Genomic DNA, 26,410 nt, shown 5'->3' on the forward strand with positions numbered 1-26,410 from the left:
CAGTTTGTAAAAAGTGGTATTTCCTTGTGAACAGTAACAGATTTAAGAATACCTTTATAAATCCCCACAGTCCTCCACCAGGAGCTCCACTCTGGGCTGTAGATATTCTGGGGTCTTCACGCTCCTCAGGAAAAGTGATTGCAGAACCACTCACAGTTCCAGGAGCCAAAGGTGATGAGAAAGTTGCTTGCTGAGTAACAGGATCTGCCAAAACACCTAGCAAGAGAAATAAAACAAAAGTGTTCATTTATTTTAGTGAATTTAATTTCTTTAATGAAGCAACATGCAATTGTTCAAGAGGAAAATGAGTAGGAAGAACAGAAGAATACTGGGCTGACTCATTATCATTTCTTGAAGGACCCAGAACAATTCTGCTTATTAAAGGTTAACCCACTTAACAGTAGTTAGAATACAGTACGGTAGTAAACAAGCTAGACAATATCTGCTTAGAATTGAAATAGCCCTGCCTGAACGATATGTATAAAGTAAATTAAAAATTGGTTTTTCTTAACAAGTTAAACAGTGGTGCTTTTTACTGTATTCATGTTTTTAAAATAGTAATTCCTCAGTAGAGGAATAAGAGGAACATTTTGCTCTCTAAACTGACATAGAAGTGTTCTCATATACAGTAAAACAGAGAAATATGAAATTTTTTAAACCTGAATGCTGAAAATTAGCAGAAACAGAAGAAAGAGCAAACAGAAAGATTTACTCATTTTAAAGGGAAGCAAAAGAAACTCAAATACTAGCAAATTTAAGCAAAAGCCTTTACCCCATTACTCAGGCCTATTTTAATAGTTTTTCCAATACTAACCTTAACTGGGAGGGGTTTTTTTAATTTTACACTGCACAATTGATAGCTCTTTTCAATCACCTTCCTAATAGAGATCACTTCAAAGATGTATCACTAATAGTAAAAGCCTAGCCCAACTACAACTGAACAGCCAAGTTTCCATCCCATAAGCAGCAAACGACATCAATTCAGCAACTGCTTGCATGGAAGGCATGTATTTTTAGCAGTCCTAACGCAATTTAGTGGCTGGGAAAAAAAAGGAAACAGAAGCTGGTGTCATGTGACAGTCTGCTATAGATAAACTAAAAATTATGATATGATATATTGGGCCATAATCTCATGCTATGGAAATATAATGGCTGAACTTTATTCTCTGTTCTAAATGAAAGATGTATACATATGTACAGTTGGGCTTTCCTAGGTAAGTTAATCAAAAATACACCTCACTAACCAAGATATTTCTGTAAGCCCAGACCCTGGGAGAACTCTCTTAAAGGAGAATCTCTATCCTAGATCATGACTGTATTTTAAAAGCTATTCTCACTTCTGTGTGCAGCAAATTAACCAGATATACCTGGAACAATACTGCAGTTGAACTTGCAAGAGTCTAGCACAGTGGCAGAATTGGTTGAGCAGGAGATCACTCATCCTGTCTCTCAAACATAAACAGCACGAACAAAAGGCTACCTGTGACTGGGGGTGCAGAAAACGATGGCATCAGCGGGCTCTGCGGTGCTCGACCAGCATGACCTCTGGTAATGTCATAGGTTGAAGTCATGGAAAATCCTGAAATGGGGGGACCAGTGGGTGGTGCAGGAAGACCAGGGCCAGGAGTAGAGCTTAACGGAGGAGGCACAGAGAACTGGGACAAGGAGGTAGTAAAAGCTAAAGGAGCAGCAGGAGTTGGGGCAGGAGTCAGAGGTGGTGCAATAGTAGAAGCAGTTGCAGAAGGCACAAATGGAAGAGGAGCTGAAGTCATTGCAGGAGGAATCGGAGACACTGCAGATGGCAACGGTGGCGTGTATACAGAAGACGACATGCTTGGTGTAGCAAGGGGACTGGACAAAGCTGGCAAAAGAAAAAAAAGAGGCATTTTAGAAAGGCTGAGCCTTAATCTTAGAAATCCATTTATATCTAAAATACCTGAATAAACGTTAGTTTTGCTCTGATCTCCTCCCCCACCCCCAAAATGAATTTTAATTCTGCTTAAAATTGCACATAACTATCACTAAAAATTGAGTGGAATCAGTCTATCTTGTAAGCCTCATCCCTCTTTCTTGCATGAGCCTATTTGTCATAAGCTAAAAAAGAACAAGATGAGTCAACACTTGACTATTGAATTCATAGCAGATGAAGTCTGCCTAGAACTTTCTGGTTAGTATCGCCTCTTTCTGAATCGCTGCTGAACAAATAGGAATTACGATGATGGAATGAGTATCCATCTGTAATAAGAATGTTACAACTCACTCACTTTTTCATTAGTGCTGAGATGTAATAGTCAAAGAAATAAGATCTAAATAGAAGCTACCTGAATTTCATTTAAGTTTACAAGTATGACGCATACTGCTGTATGTTCCGTCCTGGACTTCTAAATAGTATTACCATAATGCTAATTGTTGCCATGTTTCACTTCAGTGACTTTTATGCTATAAAATTAATATGCAAAGGAACTATAGAAACTGTAAAAGATGACTTCAAGATCTTGCAGTTCAGTGAAAATGCACACATTGAAAATAGCAAAAGATTTAATAGGGAAAAGGTAGTGTCATTAAGGAGCTCACAATTCTGCTTAATATCATGAACTCTGCTCCTGTACTGAAACTGCAGTCTCCATGCTGATTTTCAAACACCATTTCACTTTTCTCTCCACAAAGTAAGAGCTCAAAACCAGTGAAGAGGTGGAAGAAAATCTAGCACTTTAATGATGGAGGACTTCTACAATTTGAACTTTCATTAAACTATCATTAACCAAAAAGCTGTCCAAATCAAAGAAAAGAAACAGGTTCTACCAAATTGGCAAGGGAATCACTTTGTTGGGTTCTTTGACCACCTGATGACAACTAAAAGGGAAGTCAAGATTTCTAAAGTCTTGTTTGTTTTCACACACACACACGTATGTATAATTTATATATACGTACCAAGGTTATTCAACTATTTCTCCAATACATCTGCTAAAGCCAAGGTAGAGAATCTTGCTGCAGAATCCAAGAGACATACAGAAATCCTGCTCACCAGATTCAGGTGAATTTTCAAGGACTCCTAAAAGAAATTACCTGGACAAAATACAACCTGGACGAAGGGACAGAGCACCTCCTCAGCAAGTTTGCTGATGATACCAAGCTGGGAGGAGTGACCGATACACCTGAGGGCTGTGTTGCCCTTCAGAGGGACCTGGACAGGCTGGAAAACTGGGCGGAGAGGAACCTCATGAGATTCAACAAGGGCAAGTGCAGGGTCCTGCACCTATGGAGGAACAAGTGCATGCACCAGGAGAGGGTGGGGGCTGACCTGCTGGAAGACAGCTCCGCAGCGAAGGACCTGGGAGTGCTGGTGGATGACAAGTTGACCATGAGCCAGCAATGTGCCCTTGTGGCCAAAAAGGCCAATGGTCTCCTGGGCTGTATTAGGAAAAGGGTTGCCAGCAGGTCGAGGGAGGTGATCCTGCCCCTCTACTCAGCCCTGGGGAGGCCTCATCTCGAGTACTGTGTCCAGTTGTGGGCTCCCCAGCACAAGAGAGACATGAATCTACTGGAGAGAGTCCAGCTACGAAGATGATCAGAGGGCTGGGGCATCTGCCCTATGAGGAATGGCTGTGAGAGCTGGGCCTCTTCAGCCTGGGGAAGAGAAGCCTGAGGGGGGAATCTTAGCGATGTGTACAAGTACACATTGGAAGGGAGGGTGTCAAGGGGACGGGGACAAACTCTTTTCAGTTGTCCCGTGTGACAGGACAAGAGGCAATGGGCAGAAATTGAAGCACAGCAAGTTCCGCCTGACCGTGAGGGGCAATTTCTTCCCTGTGAGAGTGATGGAGCCCTGGACCAGGTTGCCCAGAGAGGTTGTGGAGTCTCCTTCTCTGGAGATTTTCAAGGCCCACCTGGATTCAAACCCTGTCTACCATGCCCCTGCTTGAGCAAGGAGGTTTGTCTACAGGATCTCCAGAGGTCCCTTCCAACCTTAGAGGTTCTGTGATTCTGTGAAATACAGGTACAGCAAGGAGCATGGCATGGCATTTTGATATCTGTCACTTACTAAATCATGGATAATTTTCTTCTGCTATCTATGAATAAAACACATTTCATTAGAAATACACTTTCTCTTCTTTTAAATGGTGTATCAGTTTGCTTTAACCAAAGAAAAATGCCCATTAGAATAACCATGGTCAGAGATCCAGGGAAGTGTGAGGAAGTAGGGAGTGCGTGGGAGAAAAATCTACTTTCTGGTGTCCAGTAGTTTGATCAGAGGCTAGCTCAAAGAAGGGAGTTCTAAAAAGGCAAGAAATACACCTCCTATATTTTGGGCAAATCATCTGGGCTGCCATATGAAAGAAGAATGCATTTGGGCAGGACATGTGTGTATCATGCACATTTCTTAATCACTCATGATGTCAGCAAAGAAAACCAGCTCACCTTTTCCAAGTTAACAATCAAAACTACTTTACTAGAAATGAACAAACATTCTCTTCTGTATTTTTGGAAAGATATAATATATACTCTTATTTTATCTACAGGATTTGGAGGAAAAAAGAAGAGTTACTACAAGGATGTAGCTCTGTGAGGTGGGCTGAATACTTTCCATGCCCTGGCACCCAGCTTCGTATTTGTATTTCTCCGTTTCAGTCAAGCCCTGAGTTTATCTTTGAACAAAGCATTTTCGCTCACTAAACAAAATTAAGCCAGAAAATTAAGCCAGCAAAACAAAAATGACTATTTTTGATTACAGTAATCTGTTGGATAGGCTGAAAAATCTCACAGATCACAGTCTAAACATCAAGAACAGAATCAAATAACCTGTCGAGTTGCACTAGTGTAACCGGAGGTAACATAATACCACATGTCAGAAGATGAAATAGTTAATATTCAGAGTCTGCTATCTATATCCCTGAAAAAAAAAATCAGGCCAAGTGAACTCATAGCTTTGTTCTCCATCCACAATATCCTTGAAAAGGACAAATGCACCCATATAACTTCATTAAAAAGTTTTAAGAAATAAATGCTTTATAGTATTCAGGAAGTCAAATAAAGAAAGCACACTTCCACAATTAAGAGGCAATTCAAAATTTCAAATTAGTCTGGAGAACAGCACTGCAATTACACTGATTGCAACATTTTTCAGATGAATTGCTGTGTTTCAACACACATGAACAAATGCAACCAAGTTGACATGGAAGTTTCCATACCTAGTGAGACAGGTGTAGCAGAGGCAGCAGCAGCAGCAGCAGCCCCTCCTGCGCTTGGGGGGGGTGTGCCAGGTGGAGTTGTCTCTATTCCACTCTCTTCCATCATTTTCCTTCAGCTACAAAAACCTGCAAGGAAAAAAGAAAGAAAGAAAGAAAAAGTTCATCTTGAGAAAGAAGACAAAAGATCTGCAATTAAAATGTGAAGGTCACATAGTGCAGTGATCTGTATTGCTGAACAGGACTAGTGATTCAAATACCAACGCTGTGGTGGGAGTAATTTGAGTGGCTTCAAGCATACTATGTCCCAGTCACCCTACCTTCCCTTCATTTTTAGCACTGTGGTGCTTCCAAGTCTCTTTCTAAAAATCCTAGTGTCAGTAAGTACGTGCAGTAATATATTCTGGTAGTATTCAGATGAGCAACACTACCGAAGAAATTACACATCACAAAATCCAATCCCATTTTAAGGAAAAATCTAATAACTGGGCAGTATTTTGTTATATTCGTGAACTGCAGCGATCCGAACACTGAGGAGGTGTTTTCAGAGCCAGGCGTGAAAGGATGTCTCCCCCTTCAGGCAGCAAAGAACCACAAGATCAGCTCCACTACCCAGGAAGCCGCAGCCTTCCAAGGCTTTGCAATTTCACCAGCTGCTCCCGGATATCACACCTCCCAGCCCCGGCACCTCATTAAACATCACAAATAGCCTCAGCAGCACAGCCTACCTTGAAGAAGCAATAATATAGGGACAGCTATATTAATTTCCAGAAATGCCACAATGAAACTAGCTGAAATTCGTTTTGTACATGAATAAAACTGCACAGACACTGATTTAACATGAAGGGCTAAGAATATCACAATGAATGTGTTAGGAATTACTGTATGGGAGACTTGAACAAGCTTATGAAATCCAAGTACCTTACTAGCCTGGCGACAGAAAAAACAATTAGAACAAACAGAAAATTCAAGTTTTATTTTGCAGGCCATATTATGTTGGCAGTATCTTAATGTCTCAGAGAAAAACCTTAAAAATTCACTGCTTCTAAATAATTAAGGCTATATCCTTATTTTTTTTAAAAAAAAACTATATATAAAGGTGTGGATGGAGAAAAAAAAGAGAAAAAACATGACGATTTTCTTTCATTAACACCTGAAGTTTTGTTTTTTTTCCTTCAGTGCATAGTCAGCAAACAAAAACCCTGCCTCCTCCCAAATCTTGTAAACTGGACAACATTGACTTAGACCCCGCGCTAAGGTGACAATTCTTAGGGGAATTCTAAGAAAATAAAAATCCTATATAAAATAATAATTTATATGAAAAAGAGAGGCTCAATAAACATTTTCCACAACATCAATTTACGTCAGCAGCTACTGAGGACTACCAGCTTTCTCCTTTAACAATTTAAAGGGGAAAAGGCTTAGATAATGTTCTGAATAAAAATACTCATGTGCATATAAAAAAAAAACGACACCACTTAAAAAAAACTACAGGTTTCTCTCTCTCTCACACACCCACCAACCCCTCATGGCCAAGGGTTTTTTCTGCCTTTGTTGTTCTAAATGCATATGCTGCTTAAGTTTAACCCGAAAAAAAAAAGTTCATACTGTTGTTACCGTGTTGAAAAAGGCAAACATAGGGTGTCACAATTAGTCTTAGGCTTATAAATTCCTCTGAAACAAATGAAAGCATTAAAACTACATAGAAGCAAATTCTAATCCCTCTGATAAGTATACTTTGCTTAAACGATTCAAGATTGAATGTTTGAGCCCAGATGCACAAAGCAAGCAGGTACAGTTTACGTGCAATACCTTTCATGTACGCTCAATGACAGACAGATTTTTAGCTTACAAAAACCTCGTAAATTCCATTTAAAAGCTTCTCTTCAAACAGGATGGAAGAAAGGGTCAGTAATTGCCTTGTGGGGAAGAGACTGTCCTTTCAGGATTTGTACATCTGTCTTATTTTCCTAGAAAGGAACTGCACTTGGTCTTCCGTTAAAACTTCACTAGCGGAAGAATTTGTAATGATAAATTTTTTTTTTTAAATCAAATTACATGAGTTTACATTCCCCCACAAAAGCATTTCTAAACTCATTTTTCTTCCAGTTATACACTACAAACCAAGAAAGAATTTTCCATTGTGCAGCTGAAGTCATCACCGACCAAAAACTCCCAGGAACATTTTATTTTATCAAGGCTCTGTAATCTGTTGCTTGATTTCAGCTAATGTCATGATTTAAAGCCGTTGATAGGTGCTTGGTGCTTAAAATAAATATTGTGTTGACATGAAATGACCAAGAAGGCTTCATGGAGCTGCTTTTCAAAAATTCCATACATAATTTTTTTCAAACCTTCCTAGAGCAATTATAGGTTCAAGCCATGGCCAGCCCCAGCTCCACACATGCTCCCTCCCCCCAAACTGACATACGGAAAAGTAGAAGCAAGTAGAAATGCAGCTAGACTCCGCAGTTCCTTTTCTCTTTTGCACTTAACAGAAAAGTGAAGCGAGTGTTAAACAGATACAGCACTATCCACCCCAAGTTTGCAAAATTATGAGTCAGGTTCTAACTTACAATGATTAAAAGAAAAAAAAGGTCATTGAACTGACTTAAAGAGTTCAAAAAAAAAAAAAGTTTCATATTTCCCCCTCTTATTCGTAAGCCTCTGTGGGAAAGCTAACCATCTGTAAGTGCAGCCCAGCCAGGACGTGGACGTTTGAGAGGGGAGTCCCGGCAACGGCAGGGCCTATTTCTGTTCTCCTGGACTTGGCAGCTACGGGTACGTGGCACCAGGCAGAGTTGTGCAGGATGCTGGGGACATTCAGAATGGCGCCCAGTCAGAAGGGTATCTTGTCTCCCTACTGCCTTAGTTTTTATCCTCTAACCCTAATACACTGCTTCCTCTTTCATGGGCTGTCCAATACATCTGTTTTTCCCCCCCACCAGCCTGGGGAAGAAAAGATCTCTCCCTACCCTTCAGGTGGAAGTGCTGACAAATTCATTTGCTCTCTCAAATAGTTAACATACGATCACACTAGCCTGTAATATTTTCCTCCCTCTCTCAACCTCTTTCCTTCATTCATTTCCCTTTACATCCCTCCATTCCAATTAGAGGTCCCCAGAACCTGAACTCTTTCTTTTCAGCTTATCCACCCCCTCACATCTTCTATCAGCTACTATTCCTTGATTCCCCCCGTCCCGAGACACCCTTTCGCACCTCTTTAAGCAGTTTCAAAATTGAAACAACACAGCAAGTTACGGATACGGAGAAAAAAAAAGATCTTTGAGAAACTTCAGACACCAATCAAACGTATTGTAAAGTTACGAGCTGACAGGCACTAACACTGAGCCCACAGAAATAACAGGGTTCCAAACACAGAATTCTTTGTAGCTTGCATGTTCCCCATGAACAGACAAACAATTCTGAAAAATAAGGTTAAGCAGAAAGATAAGACAAAGGAGAAGAGAACACATGAAAGTAAAGGCAAGTGTACGATCAACATAATTGAAAGCTAATAGCCTCACCATGTCAAAAGAATTCAGCATTATATACATCATTAAAATCAGTTCTGCAGGATATATGGCTTAGCACTTAAGCCATATTAAAGCGGCCTACCCAAATCCAGTTATATGTAAGACACTGGGATGCATAAGGGTGGGACAGTACCAAGAAGAGAACGAGCAACTGCAGGCTTAAAGTATTCAGCTCGTAACAAAGTTTCCAAAGAGGGTCCTTGAGGGAGTTGCAGGGAAGAAGTCCCCCAGTTAAGATCGGCCTCCAGATCCTTACTGAGTGCCAAGGGTCTGGAGCTGGCCCATCTTAACGATTTTAACTTAAAAAGCCTATAATTCTTGCGACTGCAAGCTACAAACACATAATTAGCGGTCACTAGCCTCTGAAAATTAAGCTTCACTTTTAAGGATGTGAATCCTTTAAATCTTGTGATTCACTAAATTTATAGAAAGGCACAGTAAGAGTTTCTGCTTTTATACAAAATAAGGTCTTTTACTGTTTCTAACTTACTCCAAAGCATTGTTCATTACAGTTTTGTAAGATTTCTAGCATGGCTGACTACTGTGTTTACTCAAAAAAAATGAATTTCCTTGTTAATGCGCAACTTGCCAAATTCTTAGTTATTTCCGCCCTTCTCATCTAATGCTGCTTTTTTGTCACCAATGATTTTCAAAAATACATTGCCACTTAACAGAACAGATACAGGTGTAAACCTGACTTGCACACAAGAAGTCATAAAACCCATAGTCCCTTGCTGCCAACTAGAAAATCTCAAACAAGGACTGAAAATCTGAGGAGCAAATTGAAGCTCGTACAATTAAGAGAAAATTAGAGCAGCATCGCCATCTATTGATCTGTGATCAAAAGTTCACTTCATAAGTTTCATAAATCTCATGTTTAACTAGAAGAAAATCTTTTCTTATGCTTGTATAGAAGCAAAAAAGGGATATGGTAAACAGACTAAAAGAAAAACACAGGAAAAGTACATTCCAAATAATTATTCATCCTTAAAATAATCCCTTTAAGAAGCAGAAGCATGAATTTGACTAGGCTTCCATCAATAGTTGGCAAAAAATCCACGTCACTACTAATGAAGATGCACTAGGGATGATGTTTAACCCTCCCACTGCATTAAGATACACACCCTAAACACAAAGTTGCAACAACAACTATGTTTTAATGGTTCTCACCAGTCAAATTTCAGTCACAACTCTACGTCCCAAAAGTGGAACCTCCATACGATCAAGGAGAAAAACAGGCTAAAGTTCAGACTGGAAAAGTTCAACAGAAAGAGCGCTAAAAGCAGAAAAGAAATAATTCGATTTAGAGACTAAACAACCGAACTGGCAGTTATTCATCTTTTTACTTCAATTTAATTTGAAGTGACTACGCTTGTTCCAATATTTTGCAGTAATCTGAACGACCTAACCATACTTCAAAAGCATTCTTCAGGTAATTACTCTAAAATATAGAAATTGACAGTTAACAATAAGATTACTTACAAATGAAAAATAGTAGATTTCACAAGGATAAAAAGTAATCCGCAGATCAGTTATACCTCACAGTTTACAGTGAAGCCATATTTTCAATAGGCATCCTTAATTAATCACTTTTTGTGTTTCAATAGAAGATGCTCCTGCTAATAAAAAACTCACAATAAACTTAAGAGCCCTAAGAGGCAAAATTACTCTCCAAGCAGAAAGAAATGAAAAAGGATAGGACAGAAGAAACACAGAAGACTAAATTAAAATCCTGTTAAACTTTTAATCTTTCTTCATAACAGGTATAACTAAACTAAGCAGAAGTGCAAAACAGAGTACTGTTTATGCACTCTGGTAATGGCTAAACACAAGTTGACAGCTTGCCAGACTAAGCAGCAATCATGTATTTACTTACTAGATCAAATCAACTGCTAGGAGCCATTCCCAAAGCAGTAGCCTCCTCAAATAAAATGTTATGTCCTAGGTCAAAATAACTCAGAGAGAGATCTAGAGTGAAGAACTTTCAGCGAACAGGAGAGAAGTTAGAGAAGGGGGGAAAAAAAGGCCCAAGAATGCATAAGATGCCAATAAGAGATTTAAAACACAATAAGAAAGCAAGAAAGAAAACAGGCAAAAGAAGACAGCCGCTATTAAAGATGACATGAAGCTGACTACCAACCAGAAAGGTAACAATATACTGCTAGTATATTGTTGTTTCATCTGAAAAACCCTCATGTTGGTTTGTTCTATTTTAAAATGGGAGAGAAAAAAGCAGGGGATAAAACTTTCTTCATCTTCTTGTCTGTTAAATGCAGGCAATCCCATGGAACATACAAAGCCTCAAGGAAGCCAAAGGACTTAGAGATCATTGGTTTCACCACCTGGTGACTTGTCCTAAAGTCCAAAGCCTTAAAGAGAAGCAGAATAAAGCGAGAGAAAAATCTTCCTGTATCAATTCTATTTTCATAGCATAGATGACATTAGTCAAGGCACTCACAAAACAGTTAAAAAAAAAAAAAATCTGTTTGCCAAACAGCATCCAGTAGGCCTCAGACCCTCAACAGTACCAGGAAAGCCTGAAACACTCACTGGCTTACCAGAATGGCTTGTCCCTTTCTCAAAGGCTATTAGAATCTGAGATATCATAGTTTATAAATAGCAAAAAACTAAAAGTTCAATTTTAAGGGATTAACAAATTAGTCATTTTTACATTTCTAAAAGCTTCCTAATCTGAGAACTACTTTTTTCCCCCCAAAATTTTTTTCTCCCAGGTATCACATCCAATGTTCAGGACTTGTTCCAGATCATATACATTTGTTATCAAATTTTTACTGGGCAGTATCACAACGATGAGTTGGCTCTGCGGGCCACTTTGCTCCAGACAGCTGATGACCACAGTTAAAGAACTGCTGATTTAGTATACAACAACATCACATATGACTCTACATTATACTATCAAAGAAGCAGCTAAACAAAACCATGTGCATTCTACCAGCTTGCAGCAATTGCTATACCACATCACATGATGTTAACAGCTTCAGCATTTTCAGATTTTCTTTCCTTCTCCCTGGAAAAAAAACCCACTTTTTTTTCTATGCGACAGTGGAAACTTTGAATAGATAATTCAAGGGCAACCCCCTTCAATGATGCCTCCAGAGTCCACAACAAACCTGATGAAGCATCACTTCATTCGGATGCCAACAAATCCTCACATTGAGGCTAGTCCAAAGCCCGCGGGTTTAGCGGGATCAGCGCTTCGGCCCGTAGCTGCGAGGCAGGGGCGCAGCCCTGGGGCCGGGCACCCAAGCTCTCCGCACAGCGCCGGGAGGAAGTTACATAGTCCACAAGGTGACTCACAAGATCAGAGCGAGATACCCGACCGAGCAGGATGCCGTGACCAGCCGACGGGAAGCTCTGAGGAGCGCGGACAGGGGCGTTCGCCAGGCCCCTGCGGGCACGGAGGCGGCGAGGAGACGCGCTCCGCCGCCAGACCCGCACTCCCAGCCCGCAGCCTTACGACAAGCCCCTAGGCGTGCTCCTTCGGCTAGGAGGGCAGGGGCTGCTCCCTTCAATAAATAAATAAATAAATAAAGGGAGAAAAAAGAGGGGGAGAAAGAAAAAACCCGCAAACCGTAGCAACAGGAGTACACCGGAGTGCCCAGGCAGGCCTCAGCCGCCCCCCAGGCCAGGCGCAGGCCCTCCGGGCGCCCGCGGGTGCGCTGCCCGAGGGGCACAGCGCCCGGCGCGCCCCCAGGGCGCTCTGCACTCACCCGGCCCCCGCAGCGCCGGGGCGGCGCGGCCCCCGCAACCCCTCCCCCACCCGAACCGGCCCCAACCGCCCCGGCCCAACGGCAAAGCAACGGACGCGCCAGCGCCCCGCGCGCGGCGCCGCGCAGCGCGGAGACCCCCCCCCCCCCCCACACACACACACACACAACCCCCCCCCCGCCCCGCAGAGCCCCGGCGGCCGCGCTCGCCTCGCGATGGAGCCGCACCCGGGCGCCGCCGGCAATGAATGAGGCGCCGACCCGCTCCGCCGCGGACTACAGCGCCCAGCAGCCGCAGCGGCGCCGCGCACGCGCCCCGCGCGCCCCCGCCCCGCGCTGCCACGTCTCCCGCCGCCCGGCGCGCCTTGCGACGCGGCGCGCCCGCGCACCTGCGCGCCGCGTCCTTCGGCCTGAGGGAGGAGGCGGCGGCGGGAGGCGCCGCGTGGCGGCCGGCGCGTCCCCGGCGCTGCTCGCTCGCTCTCTCCCTGCTCCCTCCCTGCTCGCCCGCCTCAAGATGGCGGCGGCGGGGAGCAGGCCGCCCCTTTTGCCACGTTCGCGGGCGGCCGCGGGGCGGGGCCGCGGGGCGGCCCGAGCGGAAACGTCCTGCCGAAGCGCCTGGGGCGCCTCGCTGCCTCTGCCCGAGTGGGCGTTTGGGTGGTGGGGCCGACAGCACGGCGTTACTAATGCAGACACGGAAAGTCTTTTTGTATCAGTGTCACCTTAGGCTCATGCCTAGGTAATGCCGTCGGCTTCGTGCATTTAAATAACCCCAGCGCCGCCTTTCCCTGGCTTCCAGTTGCGCACAATCAGGTGGTGCAGCTGAATTTTCCAGCTGTTAAATCAGCAGACACCTTGCATGTTCCTCGGGTTCCAATTACGAGAAATTAAATTCTAGTTATTTCTGTGGGAAAATATAACCATGAACGGTGGCATAATTTAATTTTAATATCTGAATAATGAGATACTAAAATCAAAATCTGAGGAGCCTCTTTGCTTTGTCTCGTCAGCGTGCCAGCTTGGACAGGTGGCAGCCGCCCTTCGATTTGAATTGCACTTCTGTGTAAGCTTCAGCGGTGGGACATAATTACTGTTGATCTTCTTGCTGAGTTCTGAAATGCTGGAGAACAATATCTGTTGCTCACTTACGCGGCAACGTAATATTGTGTAATAGGCCTAGTAATTTGGTATAAAATTGAACTGATTGTCTAGTATAGTAGAGGTTTGTAAAAACCATTGGTTTTAATCGGACAGGACAATTATATAAATTGTCCAATTACATAAACTCCCCAGTAGGGAATTTACACATGAAAAAGACTGAGGAATCTGGTGCCATTGAACCAAGTGAAAATCTTAACGTACTTTTTTTTTCTCTAAGAACCACCATTACTTACTTGTTCCATCTTAGTTCAGTAATGAAAAACTAGCAACGTGCGTCAGCGGAACTAAATTTTACTTACTCCTTGAATATTCCCTCCTTGAATATTTTTTTTTGTCTGAATCAAATTGTATCAAGTGGAAAAGAGGATGCAAAAAATGCAGTCTTCTTTACCAATGCTGTATGCAAAATCGCATATCATACAGAGAGAGTCAAGAGATGGTTCTTTGCCCCTCAGTTCAGAGCACGGCCCTCCGCTTTGCGCGAGCCCCTGAGAACTGGCGCTCTCGCTTTTTTCCCCGAGGACTTACTGTCAGTGTTTTTGTTACTCTCCCATGTGTCCAAGCTGCTTTTTCTGTTGTCTTCCGTGCCCCTGTTCCCCCTTGGCAGAAGGCCAGTCAGTCAAGAGCCACCGAGTCGAATTTGCCCTTGTCTTTACAACTCACCAGAATTTTAGCTAATCGCTATTTACGAACCCTGTGCAATACAGGGAATAAAAGACCATTTAATTACTCCCTCATTTAGCCTAAATGGAAGACGTGCCTGCCATTTTCCAGCATGCTCTGTGATTATTCGAAGGTTAAGTATGAACTCACTCGCAACTTCCTCGCATTTGTCATGACATTGGCGAGATGACTGGATAAAATAATTTTGCAAATCAAGACTTTGCACACTACATTCTTTGGAAACCATCCCTAAATGTTTTGTTTTATGGCCCTAAATCTGTCTTTGTACCAACTCTTTGGTAACCAGCTTAATTAATTGCATGTCCTTGAAACAATTTCCAGCATTTAGGAATGTAACTCTTAAATTTGCTTAGTCTAGTTCTTTTTTTCAAATCTGCTTCCATACTTCGGAACTTATCTTCATAAGTCTTGTCATTCCCATTATGAAATGGTGTAGTGAACACAAAAAGAAATGGTTATGATTAACTCTATAAAGTACTTAACAAAACCCCTACCTTAGGGCAACAATCAATTAAATGGTTCAAGAAACATCTTCCCCCGCTTGCCCTTTCAATAACACGTTTTTCCTTTGATTTGCTTTAACGCAAGCCGGCTCTTCCGTACTCTCATGGCGATGGATTTGTGACAGTCCAGATATTTTGTGGGAATGAAAAAATACAAAAGATAACTGCCACTGTCTAAAGTGCTTCAGGAGCACTGTATGTTTGCCTTAAGGCGTTGATCCCAAGTGCAGATACACAGCTGAAGGCATGCCCTAAGCAGCAACACCCTGCGTCCTGCGTGGCCTCGCACATCCCGATGGCAGGGCCCCCAGGGAGCGGGTGGGACCTGCCGCAGCCCATCCTTGGCAAGCACGGGAAGGAACACACACACATCAATGTGATGCAAGTTCAATCCAACTTTATTCCTTCGCCTACCTAATTTATATATCTTTTCTAACAAGCTCATGTATCAACGCGTCTCGCAAAGCATTTCTATTGGTTGTCTAATATTGTCCAAGCGCATCTATTCAGTTTCTAATTGGCTGTTGTGTTGACTCCCCTTCTGGGTGCACATTCTGAGAGTGATTACAGGCATCTGCTTATCTGCTGCATATCCTGTCAGTGATTTACAGGCATCTGCTTATCGGCTGGGTTGACTCCTTTTCTGGATGCATATCCTGTCAGTGAATACAGGTGCCTGCTTATCTTTTCTTTAGCCTTTTGTCTTCAAAAGAATTCCTTCTTTGAGCAGTTTGTTGCTTACTTCAGCTCTTTATAATCCTGCAAGATAGCCAAGGCCCAGACACAGGGCCCCAACACCTCCCCCTCTTTTTTCAAAAACAGAGTCAGCTATCCTCTGCATGGACTGCTGCAGACATTGCAATATACAAGGTAGACATACAAGTAACATCAGAACAATCAATCCCATAAGCATAAATTGATGAACGAGAGAAGCAAACCAAGAGCTTAAACCTAGCGATTTTAACCAACTTTCCAAGCCCCAACTCTCCTCTCTCAGTTTACTCATCCCATCTTTTAGGTCCTTTATTCTCTTATGGATAGATTCCGAATGATCAGACAAATTCATACAACACATTCCCTCAAACTCCTCACACCCATGCCCATGCGCTAATAATAAAAAAACTATAGCTGCTCTATTTTGCAATACTGCGTGATTTACGCTGGCTACGTCTTGAGATAATTGATCTAGAATGTCGGAAGTCATGTTAAGTTCATTTTTTGTCCAACAAGCTAACTGCTTTAATGTTGTCATTGCACGCGCTGCTGTAGCCCCGGGAAAAACCATGCTCGTTAAAAGAGTTCTCAGATTACTCCAAAATTTAGGGTCTCCCACTTCGCTACAATCTAATTGGTGCAATTCTCTTTTCTTCTGACGGCTCCTTTGACTATCTGCCCACTGTATCACTGTCGACACATTTGGGTGAAATAATGTTAGTTTCCCCAAATAGCATGGTCCCCCTTTCGGTCCTGCTGGTACTCCGTTCCATGCCCTATCTCCACAGATCAAAAAGATTCCAGGCGGCAATCGCCGCGCTGGCTTATCAGTTAGATTGCATTTGGAGTATGTTTGTCCCATTACTTTGTCTGCTTTCAATCCCGACTCGACAGACGCCCATGTTTTACTGGGCATGTCAAGCTCTGTACTTAGGGGCTCAAATTGCACCCATCCTCCGTTTCTTGTGCCATTTGTGGCATTTACGCATCCTAATAAATCTAATTCTTCTGGGGGTGACCGCAATGTGTAGTTTAGTTGTTTTATAATCTCACACTGCCACCCACCATCTCTTTGTGCATCAGTCAAACCCGGAGTTTTCAGCGTCTGGTTGACCGTAGTAAAGTTTAGACATGTTACATTTCCAATAAATCCTTGAAATTCTCCCGGTTGCCACACCGGCATTCCCACTAAACAAGTTCGAAATGGATCTCCTGGTCTCTGCAGGCTCAAGCAAAATGATTTCTGACCTGTTGTATTAGCTACGGTTACCCATATGTTTTCTCTCTTATTAATATTCGTTAATGACCACACATGAATCACGCCAGTTAATCCCAACCACCAAACCCACTGTGCCTTCATGTTTCTTTAGGCAACACTTCTGGGTTTGCTTCAGCACCCTGTAATGCATTTGTTGTTTCGGCTTTCTCCTTTGTCAGCCACGGCCGCACCCACTTGGCTGGTATTCACATAGTTCTATCCCTGGCAAATTTTCTTGGTACCGATAAGCCGCAGTGCCAGCTATCTTTTCCTCTATCCCTTTTATTTATTTTTATATTTATTTATATATTATTATTATAAATTATAAATATATTTATAATCACAATTATAATATTATAATTATAAATATATTTTTATATATAATTATAGTTATTATTATTATTATTATCGTTATTTATCTATTGGTTCCCATGTTGGTCTGTCCACTCTTTATATAACTGGCATGGCCGTAGGAGTGAACAGAAACTCTCCCTCCAACTTAGCATTCTCTATAAGGCCCTTGTAACGCGTAGCAGGGTTAAAATTCGGGTCATGAGGTGGCACTACCTCATCTTTGCCTCCTTTCCCCGCAGAGCCGAACAGTTCCCTCTCCTTGCCATGCACCACCGATTGCAACCATGACAACACCCCGTCCGGATTTATCCCTTTTGTCCCGCGACCCGCCCCACAACCGACTGCCAAACCCGACTCAAATTTGTCGATCTGTCTCTCAATGTTCTCAGCCCCTTCTACAATTGAGTTATGGGCAGCTTTATATGCTGCCTTTATGTCCCTTCGTCCCGATCCCTGATCGAGGTGTTTCATCTGGTCCAATAAGGCAGTCATCTTGTCAGCTTGGCCGCGGAGCTCTTGACAAATCTCTCTCAGCTGCTCTTGGTCCGCTGGCTCATCATCCGGCAGCGGGACCTTTACTGGATCAATGTCCATGTTCGCCGGGGGAGCGGTAGACGCCAGACGGTCCTCCCCTTCCCAGGGTGGTAAATCATCGTCTACTCCCCCCCAAGCCTCCTTCTCGGCTACGGAAACAGGACAGGCATGCAGGGGACACTTGAGGTTATAATTGTCAGGCACCCTCTCATACCGAGGTCCCGAGCCACTCACAGCTGTCCATTCTGAGTCTCCCGAGCCCTCCTGCTCCTCATCAGTACTTTGTACGGCGCTGCGAATGGCAGCAGCAACAGCCGCTTCTCCGTGCAACTGTTCCAGCATCAGTCGGACCGGTCGGTAAATCTTTGCTAACGACCGCGCCTCCTTAGATCCCACTTGCACGCTCTCCCACAGTTCCTTTCCGACTCGTTCCCATACTTCCAGCTTGTATACTTGCGGAGCTTCTGCTATAAGCCCCTTTCTTCGGCACCACAGTAACAAATCAGTTAAGTCTGATTTCGTTATCTGGGTGTCCGTTTTCTGAGCCAATTTCAACAGGCTCTCTAGTGTTGCTTGTTCTATCGCTGATGCAGCGAATCCCATCCTGCTTCCCTGACTCACCGGTCAGTCGTGGCCACAATCCGCCTTTCTTCGGGCGCCCAGCTACTGTCGCTGGCTATGCAGGATCCTTGCCCGCTTACGGCTCCACTACTACCCCAGTTGGTCTCTGAGGATCACGTCGGGGTCACCAGATGCCGCAGCCCATCCTTGGCAAGCACGGGAAGGAACACACACACATCAATGTGATGCAAGTTCAATCCAACTTTATTCCTTCGCCTACCTAATTTATATATCTTTTCTAACAAGCTCATGTATCAACGCGTCTCGCAAAGCATTTCTATTGGTTGTCTAATATTGTCCAAGCGCATCTATTCAGTTTCTAATTGGCTGTTGTGTTGACTCCCCTTCTGGGTGCACATTCTGAGAGTGATTACAGGCATCTGCTTATCTGCTGCATATCCTGTCAGTGATTTACAGGCATCTGCTTATCGGCTGGGTTGACTCCTTTTCTGGATGCATATCCTGTCAGTGAATACAGGTGCCTGCTTATCTTTTCTTTAGCCTTTTGTCTTCAAAAGAATTCCTTCTTTGAGCAGTTTGTTGCTTACTTCAGCTCTTTATAATCCTGCAAGATAGCCAAGGCCCAGACACAGGGCCCCAACAGGGACCGAACCGGCGCCGGAGGGGGTAGAAGGACAGCGGCTCTGATGCCTTCGGTGACGCTCCCCCGGCACAGCTGCCACAGGCTGAGGTATCCTCTTGTCCTCCCAAAGCAAGTAGATGAGGGGAGCTAGAGGAGTACTTGACTGATGACTGTGGCATCTCTCTCGATTTTATGCGATAGACTGTTATTGCAGACTAGAGCCGCTCGAGGTTTGGCATTATTTCCTTCCTTGCAGCGGTGGGTTGGCTCCCATCTGAACTGGCCTGCGACAGTAATTCTCCTCGTGGACTTAACGTAGTCTTTGGCTCTCCTTGCTCCTCTAGTCACACGAAGCTTGAAGCGTAGTCAATCAAGTATTCAGGAGGATATTTTATAGCCATTATTTTAGCACTTCTAAAACACACTGAAAGCTTTTAAAACAGTCTTTTCCAATGTGTTTGTTTGCCCTTCTGCTCTGTAGAGGGATCTCATGTTTTTTTGCTTCTCTTTCTGCCACTGTTTACATTAGTGGTTCTGCTATTGCAGCTCAGGGGAAGAAGCCCCAACTCCTTCTTTAATGGTTTCTGTCAACTTGTATTTTCCTTCCTAGCAGAAACACTGAAAACTGTCTTGTTGAATTAATTAGTAGATGGTTTCCTAAAGTTTGGTTAACAGTCTTCTGGAGGAGGTTAGGTCATGAAAGATTGACCAAGAATGACTTGACAGACCTGGGTCATCACTGAAGATACATGTTACACTGTTCTTAGAGCATTTATGGTAGTGAAGACTTGTGATCATAGATATTTCATTTACAGAATCTTTCTGGTTGCTTGTTGCAGAAATTTTCAGTGTCTTTGACTTTTGCGTTTTATTTTTGTGAGGCACTCTTAAAGAAAACCAGAACATGGTTTTAAAGTTCATAACATCAAAACATATGGAATAGTACAAGGCAATGAGAGTTTTTGAAACATGAACTATTCTGCAGACCACGTGAAGCTCAAGGGAAGTTGGGTCAATGAAGTGGGCAAATACAGAGAAAAAACTTGCCTCAAAAACCTCTAATAAAATCTCTGGGCAAGCTGTTAGAAAGTAAAGTCATACGCTACAGTAAAACATGGCATGAACAGCCTGCATAGTGCTAGATGAAGTACAGCTTGAAATGGGAAAAGAACACTGTTATGTTCACAAAATGACACAAAACAAGTAATGATTTAGAATTTCTAATTTTAGAGAGAACACATAATTTTTTTTGTAGTTCCACTTCACTCCTGTCCAAGGGTTGGACTGTGTGCTTAGTTTAGCCATGGAAGAAGGCCATACATTCTTCTTCAGTTCTTGATTCTTCCTCAGATAAATACTCTGCTTTTATTTAGAATATATTACAGGTCCTCTTTTAGGAACAGAACTTTATTTTCAGATTCATTTGCGTTTCATTTTCACTCACTTGATAATTATATTTATAGACCATTGAGAGATGATTAAGTGCTCTATGCCATATTATCTAAACTGACTTTGGAATAAAAGACTATAGAAAAGCCATTTATTTCAGCTTCCTTTGTAAATACATCATTTGGAAGTATTTACATGAATCCATTATCTATGTGTGTGTTTACATTTCACTGTGTGTGTGTGTGTGTGTGTGTGTGTGTGTGTGTGTGTGTGTAAAATATACATATATACATATGTATTTAATTGCCTTCTAGGCCCTAAATTCATTGCCTTTTCTTTATGCTTGGCATTACTTTTAATAATTAAAGGGATGAAAACGTCAAGCTTGTACTTCTGTAGATAAGAAAGCTAAAAAATAAGGGAATGTGACTGGACCTCTTGGTGACTGGAGAGAAATTGAGGATGAAGTAAAACAGTTGTTTTTGGATGCAAAGGAACTATGATAAGTCATGAATCATTAGGAAACTTCTTTAGCTAGAATTCATTTTTAGAGAGCTGTCATATATTCTAAATATATTCTAAGTAAGTGCATGTACTACGAGTGTTAGGCCCTAAGCATCAGCTGTTCCACTCTACAGAATTGCTGTGATTGCATTATGCTACTTGCCAATGCAGACATTTCCAAGGTTTTTGCTCAACTACTTCAATTTATACCTGACAGAAGAATACTTAATTTTTTGATCCAATTAGTTTTTTGTTGGATTAATTAGCTAATTGAACAGTCCAAAGATGCCATAAGAACTGAAAATAATTTTGTCTTTTAGAGTGAATGATTAACAAATATTCATAGACTTGCTAAGAGGTTTCCCTTTGAAGGAGTAATTGCGGATTGAGACTATAAAACAGGAAGGTTTTGATCCAGGAAGCATACAGAACAGCATTGCTCTAAATACAGTGGGATCAAATACCTGGAGCTTGTTTAATTGCTTTCAGATCTAAGCCTCCTTTCCACTTTCACCTTACCCAGAAATGCTCCTGCTATGGTTTCTCCCATGGCCAAACATCCCTCATATATGGCTTACCTTTTCCTATAGTTCTGGACCAGTCTGTTTCTGGCACACAGACGCATGAAAATGCCGCCAAACCATGCTCTTCAGTAAGAGTGGTGGTAGCAGAGTTTTCATATAGAATAGCTGTAAAAAAACACAAGTAGAAAATTACATTTTTTAACTTAGGTCTCAACTTAAGTTTGGATTGCAAGGTGGCAAACCACTCAGTGGGCTATTTAGAAGGCTGCTCACACTTATATTGAGTCATTTGCTACATGAAATAGGAAGCATTTTATAGTTCTGCTGAGAATTAATGTGAAATGAAGAAGTACTTTAATGAGATAAAACATGAAAATTTTCTCTGGTCTTGAAGATTTTGTGTCCTACCTTTAATATGAATTACTTGCATTCTGACTCATAGGTTGCATGAATATCAGTAACTCAATGAAATTTCATCAAATATTACTTAAGAAAATCCAGTGACTTTTTCCCTGTACATTATCAAATAATGTATTGAAACATAAGCTTCCCTCACTTAATCAAGCTCACTCATGGGAGATCAAATAATAAGTTGTGCAATAGGAGTTACAGCTATCTTTTTTATTTTGAAGGCAAGAAGAAAGTGCTTTTCTAGATCACAATTGGTAATACCTTACTTTCCAGGTAATTTTTGCTACTCGTTTTCAACTTTGTCATTTTGTTTTCCAAGTGCAATTAGAAGAACATATTAGGCACAGACCAGTCTCTCTCTCTTCTCTCCATTACTTCAGTGCCAGAGTTAACTCTGGGGCAATTCATCTGTGGAAGAGGTATCAATCATGGGGTTTGTGCTTGTCTAGTTTTAGTTGGTGCATCGTCCGTGGGTAGTTTGCTCACAGATTAATTTATATTGGGATCAGTACAACTCAGCCACAGAGTCAGTCATCATCTATTATTTGATGTTCACTTCTCTCAAATCTAGCACAAGAATGAATCTCAACATAAATAAGCAATTTCAGCAAACCATGAAGGACAACTAGGAGAGCTGAAGGTAGGGAACTTAAAAATACAACGTGCTTCTTCGTGCAGAAAGAGGAAAGGAGTTTCCTAGAGTTATTCAACTAGAGCCTGCTTCAGAAAAATGACCTTTAGTTCATCCTTAATTTCCTTAACTATCAAAAGTACAGGAATTATTGTCTCTTTAATCAACTTTGTAGTGTTTTAATGAACCATATAGTGTTATACTGTAGTTATACTGTATAGCTGTATACTGTTGTTATACAGTATCTGAGGGCAGTCAGTAAAATCACTTCAAATAATAATGAATATATCCTTTATGCATTCAGTTGCATAATAAAAAATAGTAAAGAGAAACCATTTCATGATGCCCTGAAATTGCACCCTGAAGCCTAAATACTGAGTAATTTTTGAGTAAACTAATGAGTAAATTAATAGCTTATAAAATGTGTCTTCAGTATTCAGGACACATTTTATAAGCTATTAATGTGGCTGTATAAATAGTATTTTTCAGATTTCTGAAGTTAGTGACTAATTCACCATTTATTCTACTAGTTCCTAATAGTCGTCTACAAAATCCCCTGTAGTTATGATTTGTACACTTATTTTGAAATAACCCACATGGCTAAATCAGTGCAGTAACTTCCTAAGACGGGGATGTTTTTAAATTCAGAAGTGTATCTCCCTACACTAAGATTTTACACAAGAAAAATAAGATTTCATTTTCCTATTATGCCAACAGAGACATCACAGTTTAGGAGCCAAATTCAGCTCTTGACTTTAAACCTGGAGAACATGGAAACGAATAATGAGAGGAATCTTGACAGAGTACAAGCCACGTATTGGCCCCTGCCTAGTAATCCTATGAAAGAAGTAGGTTTAACTTTAGTGGTGCACAGAAATTGCTTGTATTCTTCAGAAGAGAGCAGCGTGCCTTCTGCATTGCCCTCCATTAGTGCTGATGGTTTCGCAGACTTGTGACAGTGCAAATTTGAAGGATGGTCGTGATGTTCACATGTCTTACAGAGTGTGTATCAGTCACTAACTCCATGGCAATAAAATAAACACACTGCTAGAAAAAGTTTGTGTCCAGGGTGTTTTTTTGTGTTGCTTCAGTTTTCTAAGAGCATCTTCCCCAGTTTTCATTTAAAAATGGAGTTTATGTGGAACAAAATCCTACGCACTGTTTTTATTGCCATGGTAGGGATTTAGGCAGGGGAAGAGGGACGTGAATGGAGACAGGATTTTCCTCGCATTGTCTCTGATGATTATTGTTGCGGAGAAGGGAAGAGCCAGAAGCTGTCCTAAATAGGACAGTTGTTCAAGTACAGTTGATCTGTGTGAAAAATTAACCTTGAAATGCTGTGGAGGTCAGCTATGGCTGATCTGCAGTAGAAAGGCTGATAACAAAATTAAGATGCTAAAGAGGTCATTCAAATGTTGCAGGATCCTGTCATTTTTAGAAAATACATGAAAGTATGCTTAAGGTATTTCCTTTTCTGTTGTCCTGTATGGATAGATAATGCTTTTACTATAAAAAATTGGCTATCCCATTAAAGGTAGCTCACTCAGTTTGTTCAAAGCTCTCAGCAGGACTAGACCATCTATTTCCTTTCCCTTCATAGGTAGGCTTTAAAATGTAAGTTGTGGTGTAACCCACATAATTACTCACACCTCTAGGGCATGATCCTTGGATTAGATGTCATGGTAACTAGGCTACTACTTCTGTGCTTAAGGGCATAATGTAATTAATTAAGTCCTGAAGAATCCTTTGTGGGATGTAATAGACTTTACCATTAGTACTTCATGCCAAATCCCTCATCCCTGAGCAAATTGCAATAGTAAAGAACCTTTTCCCACACCATCTGTCTCTAACCAATGTTTTAGATCTGTTCTAGATCCATCAAACTTACAAAACAGAAATGACAATATACTATCTGCTTTTTCCCCCTCATATTTGTACTTTTTTTTCCCTTTCTTGCTTTGTAATGGTCAGTCCAAGGCTGGTTAGCCTGCCCCCCCCCCCAAAAAAAAAGGGGGGGTAGGAGAAATGCCTTGCCTTTGACAACTTGGCTCCCCATCTTTCTCAAGAGTTAAGCCCTGCACTATCAAAAATTCCTTTTCCCTATTTTTTGACAGAGTTGCTCACACTGTGGAATTAAATCCCGCTGGATCTGACAGTTTTCAAAAGCTCAGCAGTTTCGAATTCAAAATCAGCTTTAACTTTCCACAGAGCATCTCAAAGTTTTTAGAAGTTTAGTTTTTAGAAGCAGGAAAGTAACACACCTTACTTACTGGTCCAGTGTATGTGCAAAGAAAACATTATTTATATTTCCAATGCTACTTCAATATGCATCCTGAGAGAATGGAAAACAAAGCAAAAAAATTCGAGGCATTTTCCATCTTTCATTAGAAAGTTTATTACATTAACCTACAAGTATGTGAAGTGAAATAAATGGTAGTGAAGGGCAAATGATGAACATCTGTCATCTTTGGAAAATAAAAATATTTTAACCAACAAAACACTTCTGTTACATCTAAGAAAAAAAAGCCAGACATACTTGGTAGGTTTTCTTTAAAAAATATATTACAATTCAATCATATCAAAGTGAAGTCTGGTGGGCTAAAAAACTGAAAATAGAAGAGTTAGGTCCAGTCCTCTAGCACTAGTATAAGGGTACCAAACATGGCAAGATTTTCTGTACAGTAATTAATAAACACGCACCCATTCATTTTCAGTCATTTAAACTACTATATATACAATCTTTAATATAAAGCATTTTTGTCAAAATTAGCTCTGTATTCAGTCTGAATTTTACAGCTGCAGTGTAGGGATTGTTATTTGGAAACATATCTAAGCAAAAATCCAATTCTAGTCACAGTACTTTGAAAATCCAATACATTTTAAATAACACATTAACCACTTGATTTTTTTATTCTAAATTCACTTCAATATTAACTTGACTTTGCAGATTGTCTCAGCAGAAAGTAAGAGTACAATGAAATCTGCTTTCCCCTGTAATCTGCATGCGCATCTACAATTAAGATTAATGAGAGTCCCTTCAAGATGAGGACAAAGTTTATGCGTTACAGTGTGTTGTAATTAAAAAAAAAATCTTTGATAAAGAGCCTTGAGGTTCATTATGCTTCTAAGTGACCAGAATTACTATGCCTATATTATCTGAAAGTTCAAAGTTTATTCTCTCTACATACTTTAAAATCAGCTATTGACTTCGTGCAGGATTTTGCACTTTACTAAACTGCTAAGCCGCTAGGGGATAGCTATCTCAGTTTTAAATGTTGTATTTCTCACTATTGTAAAGTGAACATATAGACACATAAGGAGTCTCTTTCCATCCATTGCTGTGGTGAAGCCAGTTCTCTATGTAGATGATGATTACTAAATTATTACATCAGCTGATTTATTAAGTTCGCACCAGAACATAGTATGCATGTTGAGAAGTGTTTAAGTTCTTCTAAGAGCATACCAGGATCTACTAAAAGGGCTATGTAGCAGTCACGAGGTTTGAGTTGTGAGTCTCTGCTGAGTTCAGAGCAAAGTTTACTCCAAAAGAAGCTTCCTTATCCGGATGACGGCTAACTTCAGTCCCATGTGTTTTTTTTCTCTCAAATGATACATAGGTATCATTTAACAAGGCTTTGTTACTCCTGCAGGCAATCTGTTTTCTGAGCATCTCTCAATGATCGTCAATGAAATAACTTCACAACTCTTTCACTTGCCCTAGATGCATCGCAAGTACAGCGCTGATATACGCGGACATTACTTACACTGACTACACACAGCAGGAGTTGTACCCACATACAGAAGGCTGACTTTGGTTATGTGTGGTTTAGAACATATGCAATAGGCAAAATTATCAGAAACTTAACTGTTTTCGTGAATATTTGGCTGAATATATCACTTGAGGATGTGACCTACTGGAAATTTTCAAACAAGTTAAAAATCATTTTTCAGCTCTTCAATGATGTATATCAAAAAGAACTGCTTATATTATAAAGAATACTCGACCTAGTGGTCTCCAAATTATACACAGAGCAAGAAAATAATTTTTTGTGAGCCCACAATTGCTAAGTACAGCATTTTCTATTCATGGCG

General features: G+C 41.3%; 1 protein-coding gene across 4 annotated transcripts in view; it reads right to left on the minus strand.

The window, feature by feature from the left end:
• PRRC1 (proline rich coiled-coil 1) overlaps positions 1–12,958 on the minus strand; it is a 30,326-nt gene extending 17,368 nt beyond the window's left edge. Inside the window, exons 1-4 of one of the 4 annotated variants that reach the window (XM_062599485.1) lie at positions 12,840–12,958; positions 5,190–5,315; positions 1,481–1,861; positions 53–216 (exon numbers count right to left, since the gene is read on the minus strand). In XM_062599485.1, the coding sequence (XP_062455469.1) occupies positions 53–216; positions 1,481–1,861; positions 5,190–5,295 (651 nt within the window). In that variant the 5' untranslated portion in view covers positions 5,296–5,315; positions 12,840–12,958. Of the gene's footprint in view, positions 1–52; positions 217–1,480; positions 1,862–5,189; positions 5,316–9,892; positions 9,912–11,853; positions 12,073–12,678; positions 12,735–12,839 lie in introns of those variants that run through there. The other 3 variants (XM_062599486.1, XM_062599487.1, XM_062599489.1) reach the window with 3 other exon arrangements.
• Positions 12,959–26,410: the final 13,452 nt, after the last annotated feature.

The sequence above is a fragment of the Rhea pennata genome, chromosome Z (assembly GCF_028389875.1).
Source record: "Rhea pennata isolate bPtePen1 chromosome Z, bPtePen1.pri, whole genome shotgun sequence".
Lineage (NCBI taxonomy): Eukaryota > Metazoa > Chordata > Aves > Rheiformes > Rheidae > Rhea > Rhea pennata.